At 42.1% G+C, this 19,378-nt stretch overlaps 1 protein-coding gene and 1 long non-coding RNA gene across 4 annotated transcripts in view; one reads left to right on the top strand and one right to left on the bottom strand.

The window, feature by feature from the left end:
* MLKL (mixed lineage kinase domain like pseudokinase) overlaps positions 1-19,378 on the bottom strand; it is a 108,224-nt gene that overhangs the window by 34,884 nt on the left and 53,962 nt on the right. For all 3 annotated transcript variants that reach the window (XM_029608883.1, XM_029608882.1, XM_029608881.1), the window contains 4 exons: positions 18,337-18,438; positions 3,186-3,357; positions 1,802-1,899; positions 764-899 (listed from right to left, as the gene is read on the bottom strand). In XM_029608883.1, coding sequence (XP_029464743.1) covers positions 764-899; positions 1,802-1,899; positions 3,186-3,357; positions 18,337-18,438 — 508 coding nt within the window. The remainder of the gene's footprint in view (positions 1-763; positions 900-1,801; positions 1,900-3,185; positions 3,358-18,336; positions 18,439-19,378) is intronic.
* Positions 1-19,378, top strand: part of LOC115095345 — a 69,553-nt gene that overhangs the window by 3,901 nt on the left and 46,274 nt on the right. The gene's annotated exons all lie outside the window — the stretch shown is intronic.

Raw genomic sequence — 19,378 nt, 5'->3', positions numbered from 1 at the left:
TTAATAAAACATATATAAAAGGAATATAAACAATTATTAAATTGATTGTCCTGCTCCACTTTTTTGAAATTACTGGTTATAATTGTTATAGGCCCTGCGGAACGGCCTATCTACCATCTTCTTTGCTATAATTTTCCTGATGTTGCTTTTGATTTTTGGAATACTGTCTTGGATTATTTTATTTAAGTTGCAGTAAAGACTTTGATTTGAACACCAACTTAAATTCCAGTTTGATTTTTGCCTACTCTTCCCAGTGCTTTGGTTGAATGGAGCACCCTGGTGTGAGTGTGGACTGTCTTATATGATTCCCTTGCTCTCTTTTGGGATACCTTTGCACAGTTTGGAGGCTCTGACTGTGAACAATGATCCTCTGATAGTGACTGACCATGCCAGGACCCCCAAAAGATTTTCTTTCTCCCCATATGGACTTTGTCCCGGACCAGTAGCACCCCTAGATGGTGTTCATAGCAAAAGACAGGGGGCTGGCTATATAATGTTACCAGATGTCTCCAGGCCATCAGCAATAGGGTGAGTTAATCCTGGTTTTACACTCCTATCTCAGTGCACACATTGGTGTGCATGATTGTTTCTTTGGGAAATCTGAATTATAGGTACAATAACATGTCCCTAAGCAGCTGCTGCTGCTGCTACATACTTCGCTATCACTGCAGAGTTTATTGCGTGTCCTCTTATCTTTTAAATTCATGTTGGTATTGCTCCTCTCAAAGATCCTAAAATGAGTGAAGAATATGTTGTCTGGTACCTGTAAAGGCCAAGGGCAGCCCCCTGGGACATCCTGATGCGATTTTCCCAGGTCAGGTTCTGTTCCTTCTTCAGCAGCTCCCGCAGCGTGCCCTTTTCACAGTACTCCATGACAATGGAGAACGAAGGAACTGGACCTGAGCAGATACACAAGAAGCCACAATAAAACCAATAAACACACCCGACCAGGCAGAAATGGGGACAAAACTGACCACGGGCTGAATGGTATCAGACTTGAGGTCAAGGCTTCCAGGAGCATTAGCTTCTCTGCGATATCGCAGGGTTTGAATCTGATATGTTTCAGAAGTTTTGGAATTGAATTGCACAAATAAGACTGAGCTAATGACCATGCTTTTAGCTTCCTCTGTACTGCAGAGTTCTAGCTGCTAAAATGGTTCTACCATTCTGTTATTCCACAAATTAAAGAATTATCCAGAGAGGATAATGTAGATGAGCTTTTGAAACACCTAGACCCCTTTATCCTTATCACTTCTTTCTCTCGAGGACTGAAGGGTGGATTGTTTGCAATATAGCGTTCTCCCAAGCCTATTACTATCACCATCATAGAATATGACAGCATATAAAGACCATGCGGCCCATCTAGTCTTCCATCCTCGGCGCAGTGCCCCAGGTGATCTCTGGTTCTCCCTTCACCTCTTTAACACCAGGTATCCTCTGTGCTTATCCTAGGCTTTTCTGAATTCTCTATCAGTTTTGTCTGTTATGGACAAATGGGCTGTAACAAGTTATACACTGTGGCTTATTTGATTTTGCTGTGATTTCAGCACAAGTATGATTTCTGCACTCAGCTAGCATTGATCATTGTCACTCATCGTTGGTTGACCATATATATGATTATTACAGGCAATGATGGAGTTAAAACAGATCTCAAAGTGTGGCTATTGCCACTTGGTATTCACCCTCGCAAGTGGGCAGTACAGAGAGCTAATATCACATACTATTCATCTGTCTGCTTCCATGGGGCAATGCCACTGCTACCCCGCTGAACGAACTCAGCTGCTTCCTGTTAGCCATTTACCTGTTTTGTCAATGCAGATTCCATACATATGCAGAATGTTAGGGTGTTCAAAGCCCTTCATGGTTTTCACTTCGTTCAAAAAAATCTTCTTCACCGAACTGCAAAAAGCAACAAGGCACCAAAAGTTAACAAGTCATCGACTTTTCCATAATAATATGGTTCCTACCCTCAGATATATTAGAATACATTTGTAGAAAAAAATCCTATATATTTGCCACTCTGAAATTAGCATAAGGCTGTAAAGTAATGAATTACAAAGTTTGTTTATGTAGCAGAGTTTAAACAATATAAAAAGTTCTAATCACATATTCAGAAATTAGTGTTACTGTTAGTTCATACTCAGCATGTCGCAAGCAATCCAGATAGTGTCACAGACAATTCCCATTCTGCACACCACAGAGAATAAAAATATGTACGCAACCTGCTGGGAAATAGTGTAAAACAAGATTTGTCTGTGCATCTCATGAATTTATTTCTTTGTGGTTTCTATTTAGTACCATGCTCAGGGTGCTTTACAGAAAACTCTACATTTATATATTTGTTACTTTGTGTCATGCTCCAAATATCATAATTCTCATCTCTGAGGAAGAGAGAAAAGTCTGGTCTCTGTCCCAAAGAGCTTACTGAGGGGTGCGCCTTGTCTCAGGCACAGAGCAATGAATAATGGTCAGAGGGCTAAAAGTCACACAACAAGGAACATGTAGATAAACCGCAGGGCTGAAACTCCCACAATAGCATGTGAGCATAAGTCACAGGAATTTCAGTCACACAGCAAGGTGTGAAGGCATTACAAGGCTAAGCAACACAGCAGCATGTAAGCATCAGTTACAAAGATATAAGTCGCACAGCAGTGTATGAAGTTTAACTAGAGAGATATAAGTCAAACATCTGGATGTGAGGGTAAGTCACAGGCAGGGCAGTCGCTGGATAAAACAGCACCCCAGGCAAAGGTCGCTTTCAGCAGCCCCTTTTCTTTTCAGACTTGTGTGCTCACGGACTCATAGGCTGACACAAAAGAGTCATGTGGTGCCAATCCCTGCCCCTCCCCCCGGCTTGGCACCCAGGGCAGTCGCACATCTTACCCATCCCATGCAACATCCCTGGACCACAGGGATATAAGTCATTGCAGAGTGTGATAGAAGAAAGTCACGGGAATTTCTGTCACAGAGTAGAGTGTGGAGGTAAAGTCACAGGGTCCCAACTGCACATGGGGGTATGAGAGTAAGCCACAGGTATGCAAGTGATGCAAGAGGTTTGGGAGCATCACTAGGGTGGCAAGGGTAAATCATAAACATGTCACGCAATACATATCACTTCAAACAGCTCTCTCTTCATTAATCATTTCTCGCCAAACAACTTCCTCTGTGTCTGATGAATTACTTACTCTGCATCATCAGTTAGTGGTTCTTGGAAGTGTTTGATGGCTACAACAGATTTGTGGTATTCTCCCCGATACAGAATGGAGCTACCAGTTTCCATCAGCTTCTCACGTCTCGTGAGGTCTTCCTTTTTAATTTCAGTGGCAATGAAGGCAGAAGGATTGGTTTGTTGGACCACTATATGGGCATATAAAAACATAGGAATACAAGATGAGCAATGCTTGATCAGAACAAAGGTCCATTGACCCCAGCATCCTCCAATCATGGCCTATTTGGGTCACAACCTATAGAGTAGATGCATTTCTTATTGCTCACTCCCAGGGATAAGCAGTGGCTTTCCATGTCTAGCTGGCTAATAATAGCTTATGGAGTTCTCCTCCAGGAACTCGTCCAAACCTCTTAAATCTTGCTATGCTTGATGCCTTCACCACATATTAAAGCAAGAAATTCTATAGTATAATTGTGCATTGAGTGAAAAAATACTTTCTCCATTGACAAGCAGGCATATATTGTAGCAATTTTCAAAAGGCCACTTACATGTGTAAAGTGTATTTATACATGTAAAACCCAATTTTAAGCATGTAAATCCTTTTCAAAATTACCTCCTTTGAATTTTATACATGAAGGGAGGGATTTTACTACCCTCTTCCTGCTCCAGTCCCTACATCTCAGCCTGCTCTGCTCACCATTTCCCACTAACCTGTCCTTCTCTGTTCCTCTTCCCATTGTTCCACTCCCCAGAAGATTCCCCTTCAGCCAGCTGCCCTCCTCTGCAGGCTTGGTTCATCCGTCCCTTCACAGATTCCCACTCCTCATCGTTGGCAGGCTCAGCATCTCCACAGGCTTGAATCACTACCCTGCTCTACATTCCCTGAGTCCAGACACTTTTTTTTTCGGAACTACTCCTTTCTCCTCACTGCCTGCACTTCTGGCACTCACAGATACCAGGCCAGAGCCAGTCACATGCCTGCAGAGTCCAAACAAGACATTCCACCACCTGCATATCATAAGCCCTTACCAGATCAAGTCATATCTCCCCAGCTCCAGAGCCACGGCTACATGTGGTATTTCTGTTCTCAATTTGGAAACCTCAGAGATAACTGCTGTCTCATGTGGGATATAACAGGGGAATGTTTTATTTATTTGTGTGAGTGATAGGAACAATGTTCACCTCAATCCCTACCCCCCACCCCCACCCCCTGCCGGATTTACGCACGCAGGGCTTTTAAAATTTACCCCGTAGTGTATTTGGATTTTCAGAAGGCGTTTGATAAAGTCCCTCATGAGAGGCTTCTATGAAGACTAAAAAGTCAATGGATAGGAAGCGATGTCCTTTCGTGGATTGCAAACTGATTAAAAGACAGGAAACAGAGAGTAGGATTAAATGGACAATTTTCTCAGTGGAGTAAACAGTGGAGTGCCTCAGGGATCTGTACTGGGACCGGTTCTTTTCCATACAAACAGAAGTGGCGTTCACATCCCAGCTTCGTACCACATTTTCTCTCCGGCCCGTGAAGCGGGCATATGTTGCTGAAACGGGCGGCTTCACAGTGTTTTGATGAAACTAATTGAAGTTTGGTGGACTGTTCACTCTTCATGGCAAGCTAAGTATGTATGACTTGTTTCAGAGATATGAAAAGGCCTGTGTTTAATAAGGAGAGTTTTATAAAAATTACTTTTAATCGGGTGATGTGTCCATAACTGGAACATTCACAATGGAGCAAAATGCCACTTTTTTCACACACATAAATTAAAAGCAAAAACGGTGTTTATTTGTATCGAGGTACTTCCGACTTTTGGTTGTTACCCGGACACCAGAGCTTATTCATAAAAAATCTTTATTCCCTGTATTTAGATTGGTTATTTACACATAATAATGTTTTATGGACTTTTTCTCCAGGAACATGTCCAAACCTTGTTTAAACCCTGCTAGGCTAAGTCTATCCAGCAAACACTCTCTTTTGCAAAACTTTTTATTTATTTATTTTTTACACAAAATACACTCTTAATTCAACCTATGAAAAGCAAAGCTCAATCAAGGAACTGTAGACAAGAAGTGGGAAATAAATAGTCTAAAGTCTTACTGAGATCACACTTATGAATGTGATGTAAATAGTCCTCTCACTTGCATGACAGCTTGATTTAATGTGGAGGGTCAGTGGGTTAGCAGGAGAGTAAAAATATACAGATATTGTCTTCCAATAAGAGCCAGCTGCTGCATCCCATCTATCCAATTGTTCCTGCCTACTGTGCTTTCGAAAGACTTACTCATTCTGTGATCTTCTCCCCAAGTCTTGCCATTATGGTCCCTGAAGAGGATGTTGGGGAGGTACCCGTAATGGAGAAGGTTGTCATGGGTAATGATTCAGATGGACTGAATCAAATCACGGTGAACCTAGAAGATGTGGTAGACCTGATTGACAAACTGAAGAGTACTAAATCACCTGGACCGGATGGTATACACCCCAGAGTCCTGAAGGAACTAAAACATGAACTTTCAGATATATTAGTAAAAATTTGTAACCTATCATTTAAATCATCCATTGTACCTGAAGACTGGAGGATAGCAAATGTAACCCCAATATTTAAAAAGGGCTCCAGGGGAGATCCAGGAAACTACAGACCGGTTAGCCTGATCTCAGTGCCAGGAAAAATAGTGGAAAATGTTCTAAACATCAAAATCACAGAACATATAGAAAGACATGGTTTAATGGAGCAAAGTCACCATGGCTTTACCCAAGGCAAGTCTTGCCTCACAAATCTGCTTCATTTTTGAAGGAGTTAGTAAACATGTGGATAAAGGTGAACCGGTAGATGTAGTATACTTGGATTTTCAGAAGGCGTTTGACAATGTTCCTCATGAGAGGCTTCTAGGAAAAGTAAAAATGCATGGGATAGGTGGCGATGTCCTTTCGTGGATTGCAAACTGGCTAAAAGACAGGAAACAGAGAGTAGGATTAAATGAACAATTTTCTCAGTGGAGTGGATTGCCTCAGGGATCTGTATTGGGACCCTTACTTTTCAATATATTTATAAATGATCTGGAAAGAAATACGACGAGTGAGATAATCAAATTTGCAGATGACACAAAATTGTTCAGAGTAGTTAAATCACAAGCAGATTGTGATAAATTGCGGGAAGACCTTGTGAGACTGGAAAATTGGGCATCCAAATGGCAGATTAAATTTAATGTGGATAAGTGCAAGGTGATGCATATAGGGGAAAAATAACCCATGCTATAATTACACAATGTTGGGTTCCATATTAGGTGCTACAACCCAAGAAAGAGATCTAGGCGTCATAGTGGATAACACATTGAAATCGTCGGTTCAGTGTGCTGCGGCAGTCAAAAAAGCAAACAGAATGTTGGGAATTATTAGAAAGGGAATGGTGAATAAAATGGAAACTGTCATAATGCCTCTGTATCGCTCCATGGGGAGACCGCACCTTGAATACTGTGTACAATTCTGGTCGCCGCATCTCAAAAAAGATATAATTGCGATGGAGAAGGTACAGTGAAGGGCAACCAAAATGATAAAGGGAATGGAACAGCTCCCCTATGAGGAAAGACTAAAAAGGTTAGGACTTTTCAGCTTGAAGAAGAGATGGCTGAGGGGGGATATGATAGAGGTGTTTAAAATTATGAGAGGTCTAGAACGGGTAGATGTGAATCGGTTATTTACTCTTTCGGGTAATAGAAAGACTAGGGGGTACGCCATGAAGTTAGCCTGGGGCACATTTAAAACTAATCGGAGAACGTTCTTTTTTACTCAACACACAATTAAACTCTGGAATTTGTTGCCAGAGGATGTGGTTAGTGCAGTTAGTATAGCTGTGTTTAAAAAAGGATTGGTTAAGTTCTTGGAGGAGAAGTCCATTTCCTGCTATTAAGTTCACTTAGAAAATAGCCACTGCCATTAGCAACGGTAACATGGAATAGACTTAGTTTTTGGGTACTTGCCAGGTTCTTATGGCCTGGATTGGCCACTGTTGGAAACAGGATGCTGGGCTTGATGGACCATTGGTCTGACCCAGTATGGCATTTTCTTATGTTCTCTGTTTCTGATCCCGTGCCACAATTGTAGCTCCTGCCTGTTCCGTTCCAGGTATCCATCTGGTGGTACTGGGAGAAAGACGCAGCTCACCCAAACTTGCACTTTGTAATGGCACTTCCAGCACTTGTTCAGCTGAGCCATTGAGCACTCATTGATCATGACTCCTATTCATTTGGCTCTCACCTCCTGCCAGTATTTCCCATTTTCTCTCATAGCCTTTCTGTGCATCCAGACTCCTTACACAGCCACTGCTAGAACCGCTGTTTGGTTGACTTCAGTTTCTCACTAAGTATTTGTCTCAGCTAGTGTAACCACAGATTCAATGGCATCTGGACAAGCTGAGCCAGTCCTAGTTTTTTTTCCATCTTGCACCTACAGATTTGTAGGCCTGCTTTCCTTAGAAAAATATGAACTACAGTGTGATCGAAGATAGCATCAGCCTGTTAGCAGCTGCTGCTTCCAGCATTATTAGTGCTCCCTGATTCTGGTGTTATTTCTTCAGAAATGTACGTTCAAATATGGTGAAGAGAAAGGGCAAAGTAAAAATATATCCTCTGTAGCCCTCAGGATCTGTGGAGCCTTTTGTTGTTCAGGACAGCAGTGTTTTGGCCTCAGAAGGGGCTGCAGCTGGGGGGATCTTGGAGCAGTTACCCAGATGAACTTGAAAACTACATTTTGCCCTGAAGCTCAACTTCATCCCCCAGTCTTGGAAGGTGTGACAAAGGCTGAACTTGATGAGGCATCGGTAGTATCAGAAAACATATTGATTGTCCATCATGGTTATTAAAAGAGGTTGCTGAATGGCTCAATGGAGAAGGGGTATTTACCAGTTCAGGTTAAAACTGAGGTAAGCTGTATCTCATTTGAAGAATGTTAAATCAGCTCCTAGACAATGCAGTAATTATAGACCTTGTCTCCATTTTGCCATATGTACCTAAAATTGTAGAGACAATATTACTAAATAACTCTCTGACTACATTGAGATTGTGGATATTTTAGACATTGCTTAAGAAGGTTTTGGAGAGGTCGAAGCACAGAAACACTGTTGAGTGATGTTATGGAAGAAATTTTGCCTAGGATGGATAAAAACAAAACTGTCATATTGGTGTTACTGGATCTCTCTAGTGCTTTTGACCTAACCGATCATAAAATCCTGTTACAGCGATGTGAAGGAAAAGGTTTAGGATGATTAGTTCTGAAATGGCTTTACAGTTTTCTGACTGACAGACAGAAGTTTGTGTTTTGGCAAAAAAGTAAATCTTGTTGTAGGGAAATTCAGCAGGGGTACCTCAGGGTTCCTCCTTGTCCCCATTATTTTTAAATATTTTCTTGGCCCCCTTTAGATAATATCATGCGAGGATATGGATTTTCTTATTTATTTATGCTGATGACATTAAGAATTGTTACAGATGGGCCCTGGCCAGTTGCTGTACCCTGTGTTAGGAAGGTTGGAACTACTTCCTTGAGAACAGGTAAGATCTTTGAGGGTTACTCTTGATGAGAATTTGGCTATGGAAAAACAGGTAGCTAAGGTTACACAAAATACATATGGGAAATTGAAAATAGTTTGTCAACTCTGCCTATATTTAGATTTTCATGCTTTGAAATCTGTGACTTATGCACTCATATTGTCATGTATAGACTACTGCAATACCTTATATTTGGGTTTACCAGGGAAAATCATTTGAAAGCTTCAGTTAATCCAGAATACCACTGCACACATTGTTAAAGGAAGTTCTAGAAGCACACCAGCCGGTCCACTCTTAGTTCAACTCCACCACTGGTTGCCAGTAACATCGTATTGTAGATTTAAATACCTAATAATGGCCTTTAGAGCCTTGTAAGGAACAGGCTCTCCCAGACTGAAGAAAGAGCTAAAATGGCATGAGGTTGGTAAGAAAATAAGATCTAAGGGGAAGTTTTTTATGCAGCCACCATCTGTTGATTGTTTTTGCCATTAAAGATTGCAGAAAAGATCATTTAGTGGAAGTATTCCAGCTTTATGGATTGAGCTCCCCTTAGATCTGAAAGATAAGAGTAATTTGAAACAGTTTAGAAAAAAGTTAAAATGTGGTTTTATGTCCTCATCTTGTAATATATCTTACCGTGTTGATATTGGCTGACAGAGCAAGTTAAATAGTGGGTCCTATATTGGAATTTTATTTTTACTTTTATTTTTTTTTCTGTTTGTATTTTATTTTAATTTTGGCTTGGATTATTTTTAAGGTTGTGATATTATATGTTTTAATACTATAAATCAGTTTGGGTGATTTTTTTAAATAAATGATACATAAATATTATTAATAAATAAAATGGACGAATTTGGTAGTATGAGGTGATGGCCTGAAAAATTGAAGTATGGGACAGATTCTGATTTCTGCTGTGGCCTGGTTGAGTGAACTGAGTTTGGGGATTACCAAGGGGAGCAGTCTAGTTGATTTGTCTGTCTTGGCTGGACAACGTGGTATTTCACCCCAGCATATTGCACAATCTCTGGCAGAATGTATTTTATTTTTAAAGATTTATATCCTGCTTGATCCAATGTACTCAGCAGGTAATAACAGCACATACATAAAAAAATAAACATACAGAGACTGGATCAATCCAAACACGTTTTTAAAACAACAAGGGAGAAACACCACCAAACCATCTGCATGCTGGAATGGCCTGAAATAATCACCCAAGAAGCAATATGGACTGCTATAACTGCTCTAGAGAAGTCTGTGGCTAATAGCTTGGCAGAAGTCTGAATGCAACTCATCTTGAGCTACCAGTGAAAAGACATGAGCTAAATACACAACAAATAAAATAGTGTAACAGATTTGGTTATTTTGTCATTAGAGCTCCAGCAGAAGGGTCCCAGCCTATAGCAGAGTTTGGATTTACATTTGGTGAAACTGAATGTGACAGACCAACAGATTAATGTTATGCAGATTGCTGATGCTGTAATGGCTAAAGATAACTGTAATGGCTAAAGCTACATACAAGTTAGAGACATTTGAAAATCAGGCAAGGCAGCTTTAATCTAAGATTTCTAAATTTTCTGACTATACCCTCAGTATCTCTCTATGAGACTTTAAAGAAATATTTCCTTGAAGGGTTAAAAATGCCTACGGGATGAATTCCTCCCGTCACTAAAGTTTATCATTTGCCTGGAAAAAGACCCAGAAGATGTACTGGCTGAAGGCGAGCTGACGTGGATAGTTTTAATCTCACTCAGGTGATAGCTCATGCTATCTGTAGATCTTTCTATTTTCTTGTCTCCTACATGCTTGAGCCAGACCATGATTGGACTCTTAGACTTTTTTTCGCCCTTGATGAAGTGACCCTGCTTTCCCTCTTTTTATATGTGCAGGACCAGGCTAGATGCCTGGTCCACCTTAAATCTCACAGAGGTAGAGAGAACTGTGGGCGGGACCCTGCTGGGCAGGTAGAGTCTTGGGGCAAGATAAAGAGTATATGCTTAGCTGGGTTCAGGAGACCTCTGCGTTTCCAGGTGCAGGAGCTCCTTCTCTGCTGAACGTTTGTGAGTACACTGCCCTGAGTTAAGGCAGTCTACCATAATATTGTTTGCTGTTATCATAATAAAACTTGACATTGCATTTGAAAAGGCTGGAGTCAGGGTGGTTTTCTGCTCCAGCCTAGGTGATTTGCTCGGTCACCCTCACATATGGTATCAGGTCCGGGGATTTTCTTTTCTAAATTGGCACAAAATACCCCAAGTCTCCATGGGAGGACTGTGAATTAAAATTTGTGGTGCCTGGTCTGCGAAAGAAGTTGGAGGCAAAGAGCTGCTCAAGAGGTAAGCAGCCAAATTTTGTATGGCTCAGGGAGCACACAGAAATCAAATAGAAAAGAGAAGAGGAAATGTTTGTGGAGATCCTGTTTAAGAAACGTGGCTGGGACAGAAAAGCATTGCAGAGTACTGAAAAGATTAAAAGCTTGCTGGCTTAAGGAGAAGCACACAAGGAAAAAACAATCTGAAACAGCTTTTAAAACAGTGAGTAGTCTCTGGGGACTGGAGGGAGGCAGGTTTAGGGGTTTGTTTTTTTTGCAGGCTAAGGAGACAAGCTCTGCCTGGAATTTGGACTGTTACACAATGAAGTTAGTGCCAGAGAGGCAGGGTTTTTTTGGGGGTTTTTTTTTACCTTTAAAGAAATAAAACAGAGAGAGAAAAGCAGTTGTGCACTGTGGCTGGAACAGGGTGTGGCCTAGGCAGAAAGTGAAACTGCTAGCAAGTGCATAGCCATGTACAACTGCATAGTGGGAGTGCTTCAGTCTCAAGAGCTGGATGAGAGGGAGAACCTGAGGCTTGAGGCTTGGCAGCTGGAGAGGCCAGCGAGGGTAATGGAGCTAGAGAGTCCACTCCCAAGAGTTCATATCAGGCAGAGAAATGAATGCCTAGAGAGGCTGGACAAGGAGTGCCAATAGTTCCAGAAGGAGCTGAACAAATTGAGACAACATGCTGAGGAGACTACTGGGAATGCAGAGAAGGCACAGCAGAGTGTGGTGAAAAAGACCTGAGATCTCATGGAGGAACTTGAAGAGAGAGGGGTTGTTGAGACCTGAGAGAGGTGCTATAGAAAGCCCGGAGGGAGTACAACAACTGAGTGAGTCACCTGACTGTGGCTCAGTGCTTTAGAGAGACTGCACTCCAGAGAGGGTTGAAAACAGTGAAGGGGCTGAAGCCAACACAGATCCTGAGTGGCAAGAACCCACATGGGAAATACAGGGAAGCTCATGCTGGAGATTCATAGCCTGTCCTGGAGAGAGCAGCACAGACTGTTCAGAAGGGGGCAGTGCCAAATGGCCTGAGAGAGACTCTACCAAGGGTCCATATGGAAGGGCCACAGAGGCCGTGGAGACCCCAGCAAGAGGGGTTACAGAGAAACCAGATAGAGGTGTTTCTGTGGAGAGCCCAGAATGGGGAGCCATGGAGAGCCATGACAAAGGAAGCATAAAGACCCCACTGAGGACTACAGAGGAGCCAATATGTGGTGCTGTGGAATCACCAGAAGGTGGTGATCATGATGGTGCAGAGGAGGCACAAGTCTCCAGAGAGAAGATTGTAGAGTACTCACTACAAGTCCCTCAGCTAGTCCAAAGAATCCCACTAGGGTGGAATTTGAACCCGAAGCCAGCAATGGACTTAAATAAAGAACTGTGGGTGGGCACTGTGCAAAGGGCATAGTGGGTGGTACTAATGGTATCTGGGGTAACCCTAATGTTTGGGGGGTAAGCCTGAATAGAGAACCCTGATCCCAAGCCTAGCTGGTGGAGGCCAGATGAAAAGGATTGGGGATGTGAGGCACGACCCTGGATGGGATCCAGGAGGAGTGAAAAACATCTGGACCAACGGATCAAGCTAATGGGGGGCATGTGATGAAGTCACCCTGTTTTCCCCTCATTTTGTTTGTGCAGGACCAGGCTAGATGCCTGGTTCACCTTAAATCCCACAGAGGAAGAGAGCTCTGTGGGCAGGGAGAGTCCTGAATGTGGGACCAGCTGGAGCAGGATAAGATTGTAAGCTCAGCTGGGTTCTGGAGGCCCCCGTGTCTCCAGGAGTAGGAGCTCCTGGCCATCTCTGCTGAAGGTTTGTGAGTACACTGTCCTGAGGTAAGGCAGTCTACCATAATATTGTTTGCTGTTAAAATAAAATTTGAAATTGCATTTGAAAAGGCTGGAATCAATGTGGTTTTCTGCTCCAGCCTAGGTGATTTGCTCGGTCTCCCTCACATGCCCCAAGATGGATATTTTCTTAGGTCAGAGTATATGGATATTTACGGACATTTGTCAGGCATTGGAGTCCAGTAGAAAGCATCTTGTTTTAATGTGCACAATTTTTCCTATGATTTACATGTAAATGGTATTAGATATACATTCAGTAATCCTAAACATCTTTAAATCTTTATGGATAGGAAGGTTCTTCATTGCAGGGCTCAGTTAAATCCCGCTTGGTATGGATAGAAGGATTAACACTTGATTTAGTTTATAGCTATTGCCAACAATGCTTGTTTCTTTCACTATTTCTTTGTAAATAATCCCTAGATTTATATATTGAATCTCAATTATTATTGTGGGCTAAGTAGAACATGCTAGGATATTAGTATTTTTTCTTTCCTGGTTTTTTTTTTCTCCAATTATAGCCTTGGTTCAGTAGGGAGCGTTAACTTTGAAATGGATGAATCTAGCATTACCAAACTTTGTCTAGAGCTAAGTCCTTGCGGGGGACATCAGACTTTTCCACTTTCCAATGTTAGTGAGTGATTTGAGGGTGGGAGGGACAGGAAAGGGGCAAAGTTGGTATTTTTCTGAAATAAATGTATGGGTGCAGGGGCAGGTAGGTATTGAACCAAGGTTATCTAGATCTAGAATGCCATACTTTCTAGTTGTTGATTTTCTTATCCTTTGTGTGTATTTCAGTTACTTTTTCAAGTGCTCTTAATTTATCCCTAGATCCACCAAAATACTATAATAGCGCATGGATAACGCCCACGGTAAGAAAAAGGGGCATGTTTATGGAGAGAGAGACTATTTATAAGGCCTTCATAGTACTCAACTATTTATTTCATTATAGGAGGGCCAGCTAATAGCTCGGAGTGAGGTGTTAGTGGTGGTTTAGGGGCCAGTTTGACATGCAGCGTGAGAAGTAAGAACAGCACAGTACACCTCACTGAAGATTTGACGTCATTTGGAGTGAGGAAAGTCTCACAAAGTAGAGATTTCTATAATGTTCCCTTGCCCAAGAGAGGGAGAGAGAACCTAGCCCTAATGCTAGATAGGTATTTATATCTCTATGGGAGGCCCACCTAGTAACTCGAGGTGAGGTTTAGGTGTTAGTGTAGGGGTTAGGGGCCACTTTGACATTCAAAGTGAGACGTACGAACAGAACAGTGCTTTCTTGTGAAGATTTGATGACCTTTGGAGTGAGGAAACTCACCCAAAGATGAGATTTGTGCAATGTTCTCTCAACCTAGCTTGATGGACTCTCTACCTGAGTAACATCAAGCTAGGTTGAGAGAACATTGCACAATGTTCTCTCAACCTAGCTTGGGTGAGTTTCCTCACCCAAAGATGAGTGAGGAAACTCATCTTTGGGTGAGTTTCCTCACTCCAAAGGTCATCAAATCTTCACAAGAGCACTGTTCTGTTCATACGTCTTACTCTCCAGAGATGCTTGTTGCGTCCATCAGTCTCAGATGGTTTCGACCTCTGTGCCTCACCTTTCTTCCTTCTCTGTCCTCAAGCCTTGGGAAGATGGCTGCTGCCGCGTCTTCATGCCGCTCTCTCCAGCGTCCCCGGACTGGCAACGGCGACTGTGTTCGCCATGATTTCCTGAGGGCCTCCTAGGGTGCGCGCGCGCACGCCACCCACGTCTTTATCCACGTTATGGCGGGAACCTTGGGGGCGTCCCCTCTGAGTGACGTCATCACATCCTGGTATTTAGCCTGCCCTTCGTTTGCTAACAAACTGAGTTAGCAAGGATTGGATTGGAATGCCTTCGGTCTAAGCTGCTCTGCTGCTGGAAGCTCTCTCTGCCCTTTGGGGTATTTCATCTCTACCCTGGGTACCCTCTTCTCGGGGGCCCTTCTGCTCTATTTCAGGTACCTATCCTGGGACACCGGGTACTCGCTCCTCGAGGGCCTGCTCTCCCTAATCTGGTGCCTGCCACTGGACTACTTGTGACTGGACCTTCAACTACAGCTTCTGCTTCAGTGAGTACTAACCCTGTTCAGTCTGTCTTCTGCTACAGCACTCCATTCTACATCCGGGACCTGTCCCTGCCTCGACACATTGTCTACCACCGACTCAACTGGGAGACTGGTCTCCTCTGCTGAGGATCCCTGGACTACTCCACAGGGTTACTTCACTGCTGCCCGCTCCTCGGGCAATACCATCAAGCTGTACAATAAATACACCTTCTCTGTGTTCTCGTGTCTAGCCTAGTACTGCGGTTCCTCACAGGGCTCCTCCCCGTGGGAGTGGCCATCACCGCAGTACCCAAGAATCCACTCCAACACCTCATAACCATAACAGTGCTCTCTCTCTCTCTCTCAGAAATGGCTGTCCTGGGCTTAAAATGAAATAAAGTCATGTGGATTCTTCTCTAGGAACTTGTCCAAACCTTTCTAAAACCTAGCTATGCTAACTGTCTTAACCACATCCTCCGTAAATTCATTCCAGAGCTTGATTGTGCATGGAGTGAAAAAGAATTTTCTATGATTTGTTTTTAAATATGCTACCTAATAACTTAAGGGAGTCTCCCCTAGTCTTTGTATTTTTTGAAAGAATAAATAATTGATTTACATATATCTGCTCTATTCCACACATCATTTTATAGACCTCTATCATAGCCCCCTCAGCCATCTCTTTTCCAAGCTGAACAGTCCTAACCTCTTTAGCTTTTCCTCATAAGGAAGCTGTTCCATCCTCTTTATCATTTTGGTCGTCCTCTATACCTTTTCCAGTGCAACTACAGCTTTTTTGGAATGTAGTAACCAGAACTGCACATAGTATTCCAGATGTGATCTCATTATGAGCAATACAAAGGTATTATGACATTCTCTGTTTTATTCCTAACATTTTGTTTGCTTTTTAATTGTCGCCACACACTGAGCCAAGGATTTCAAAGTATGGCACACTATGATGCCCAGATCCTTTTCCTGGGAGGTAACTCCTAATATATAGGACCTAACATTGTTTAACTATAGTACGGGTTACTTATCCCTATGTGCATCACTTTTCACTTGTCCGCATTAAATTTCATCTGCCATTTGAATACCCAATCTTCCAGTCATGCAATGTCCTCCTGCAATTTTTCACAATCTGCTTGTGATTTAACAATAATTTTGTATCATCTGCAAATTTGATCTCATTCGTTGTTCTCCTTTCCAAATCATTTATAAATATATTAAAAATCACTGGTTCTAGTACAGATTCCCGAGGCATTATACTGCTTACCTTTCTCTACTAAGAAAAATTACCATTTAGTCCTACTCTGTTTCCTATCTTTTAACCAGTTTGCAATCCACAATAAGACATTACCTCCTATTCTATGACTTTTTAATTTTCTCTGAAGTCTTTCAGGGGGGACTTTGTCAAGTGCCTTCTGAAAATCCAAATACATTATATCCACTGGATCACCAATATCCACATATTATATTAACATCTTCAAAACAATGTAGCAGATTGGTGAGGCAAGATTTCCCTTGTGTAAATCCATACTGGCTTGTGTCTCATTAAATCATATCTTATGTTCTGTGATTTTGTTCTTTAAAATAGTTTTCATGATTTTTCCCAGTCCTGCCATCAGATTTACTGGTCTACAGTTTCCTGGATCACCTGGAACCCTTTTTAAAGATTGGGGTTACATTGGTCACCCTCCAATCATCAGGTGCAATAGATGATTTTAATGATAGGTTACAAGTTACTGAATAATAAATGTGCAGTTTTATTTTTGAGTTCTTTCAGAACTCTAGGATGTATACCATCTGATCCGGGTGATTTGTTACTCTTTAGTTTGTCAGTTTGCTCTATTACATCCTACAGCTTTATGGTGATTTGTTTCAGTTTTTCCAAGCCATCGCCACTGAATACCATTTCTAGTATGGGTCTCTTCCCAACATCCTCTTCAGCAAAGAATTCCTTTAATCTTTCAGTGATGACCATCAATCATCTAACGGTCCTACTGACTCTCACACAGGTTTCCTTCTTTGGATATATTTAAAACAGATTTTATGTGAATTTTTGCCTCTATGGCCTCTTCTTCTCAAATTATCATTTAGCCCACCTTATCAATCTTTTATATCTAACTTGCCAATGCTTATGCTTTTCCTATTTTCTTCACATAGATCCTTTTTCCAATTTTTGAAAGAAGTTATTTTGGCTAAAATAGACTCTTTCACCTCACCTTATAAAGACACCGGCAGGCGTTTGGCCTCCCTTATACCTTTTTTAATGTGTGGAATACATCTGGACTGGGTTTACAAAATGGTATTTTTAGAAATGATCATGCCTGATGTAAACTCTTAACCTTTGTAGCTGCACCTTTCAGTTTTTTTCTATTTTCCTCATTTTATCACCCATCCGCGTGCGCATGTGCAGACGGCACACAACTCGTGCGCGCAGGGAGGGGGAATTTTCTCGTATGTGCAGCGATGCGATCGGGCCTTTGCCCAGTTCCCTCCCAGTCCACTCCCATTAAGGAGTGGACTGGGAGGGAACTTTCCTTTAGCCCTTCCTCCCTTTTCCCTTCTCCTCCCCGAGCCTTAAACTAACCCTATCCCCCCCTTTTTTAATTTTCATACATACTGCTCCTCTGGAGCAGAAGTAAACTCCATGCCCTGGCTGGCTGCTGGCGTGCGTTTCCCCAGGACAGCAGATAATGGCGCTGTCCTGGCCTGCTCCCTGGTCCAGCCCACCTCTTTTGCAGGGCCCGGCAGTTCTGCACATAATCAGGGGTTACACGAGTGGCTGGGCCCGTTCTAAACTGCGCGTGGCGAGCACAAGGCCCAGCCACGTGCGTAACCCCAGTTTTTGTTTTTTTTTCGTGCGCAGCCCTTTTAAAATTGGGCCTTAAGTATATTTCTTCATTCAGCATTATACACTGTAACATTCCCATTTTATTTTTTAGATTTTTGGAATTAGCATACAGACATTTCAAAGTATATTTTCTGTTTGTATTAACAACTTTATCAGTTGACTCTGTTAATGTGGAATCTAACTAAGTTTCTTCTTTACTTATAGGCACATGGGCTACTATTGCTGTTATTGGAACCTCTCTATCAGGGGGCTGTAATCCATATTTCTTTAGTATCCTATGAAGATACCTGCTGAGCAATTGTCTGCGTTCCCTCGTTTTCTGATTTAAAAGCTGCTTTATCTTCTTTTTAAAGGTTAGAACTAGCAGCCTGGTTCCACCCTGGTTAAGGTGGAGCCCGTTCTTTTAGAATAAACTCATTTCACATCGCAGTCTCTGTCTCTGCCCTGTACATCTGCAGCAAACCTTTCACACAAGCAACGTGATCCTATAGCACATTTGCAATTGCCCCAAGTCCAGCTTTGTTTCCTTTGTCCGTTACACTCAGTGTTGAGTACTTACACATTTTTTTAACATCTTCTAAATTGTTCATCATTTGCTGCATGCCATGATTCACATCCTTGTGCATTTGATCCACCTGATCTGAGACGTTATCAAGCCCCTCTGTAAATAGTAAAAAAAAAGAATTTAATTATTATAGGAAATGTTTCCTTCTGAAAAATCTTCTGTGACCTGTTAAGCTGCCTGCTATGTGGGCCAGAGAGGTGGACAAGAGAAAACCTTGGACCCATTCTGAAGGCATGGTTAGCTGAAGCACGGGACTTATGAATTGGCAATGTAAAGTTTATTTTAAACGTGAATAACAATATTGACTTTTGCTGTCTGTCGGGGAACTACCGATTACTCTAGACTGTTCTATTCCCAGCAGGAATCACTGTAAGGAGTGTTGTAGAGCACTGGCTGTGGTATTATGCTCACAACTCTTGCAGTCCCAGCATTTCCCAGCAGGAGGCAGGCTAGGGAATGGTATAGGAATGCTGAGGTACCAGGTGGCCATCTTTGCTTTCACCAGAGAATGGATATAAAAAATAACCTAGAGGAAAACAGAGCAGTAAGAAAGCAATTATATTACATAATGAGCCCCCAAAATAACAACAAGCTACTTGTACCTCTCCTCAGAACATACAAAGTCAAATTATGTTTTATGACTTTGGAACCATGTATGTGCGGGGACAAAATGAGTAACTGATGAGTTTCATTGTATAATTGTATTACCTTCTTACCAAGTTGTATTTTCCTACCCTGCCTTCTAATGGAGTTCAATTAATAATTTTGTCAAAACCGAAAGTAGCTATCAGGGTCGTTTAGCTATCATGTCCCTGCTTACTTAAAACTGCAGTGGAAAGATTACACACAAATGTAACAGAATTAAAGGTGAACAATGTCAGGTTATGTGGCATAATTTGGCTGCTTTACCTTTTTACCCTCCAGGTAAAAATGGTCTCAATAAGATCTGCAGGTTGCATCCTATTACTGCTCATATGATTAAAATTTGGAGACTGGTAGGAGGTACGTGGGATTGCCTGGGGAGAAGTTTTCTCCT

This window comes from Rhinatrema bivittatum, chromosome 7, assembly GCF_901001135.1.
Source record: "Rhinatrema bivittatum chromosome 7, aRhiBiv1.1, whole genome shotgun sequence".
Classification (NCBI taxonomy): Eukaryota; Metazoa; Chordata; class Amphibia; order Gymnophiona; family Rhinatrematidae; genus Rhinatrema; species Rhinatrema bivittatum.
This window is presented reverse-complemented; position numbering and strand designations above follow the sequence as displayed.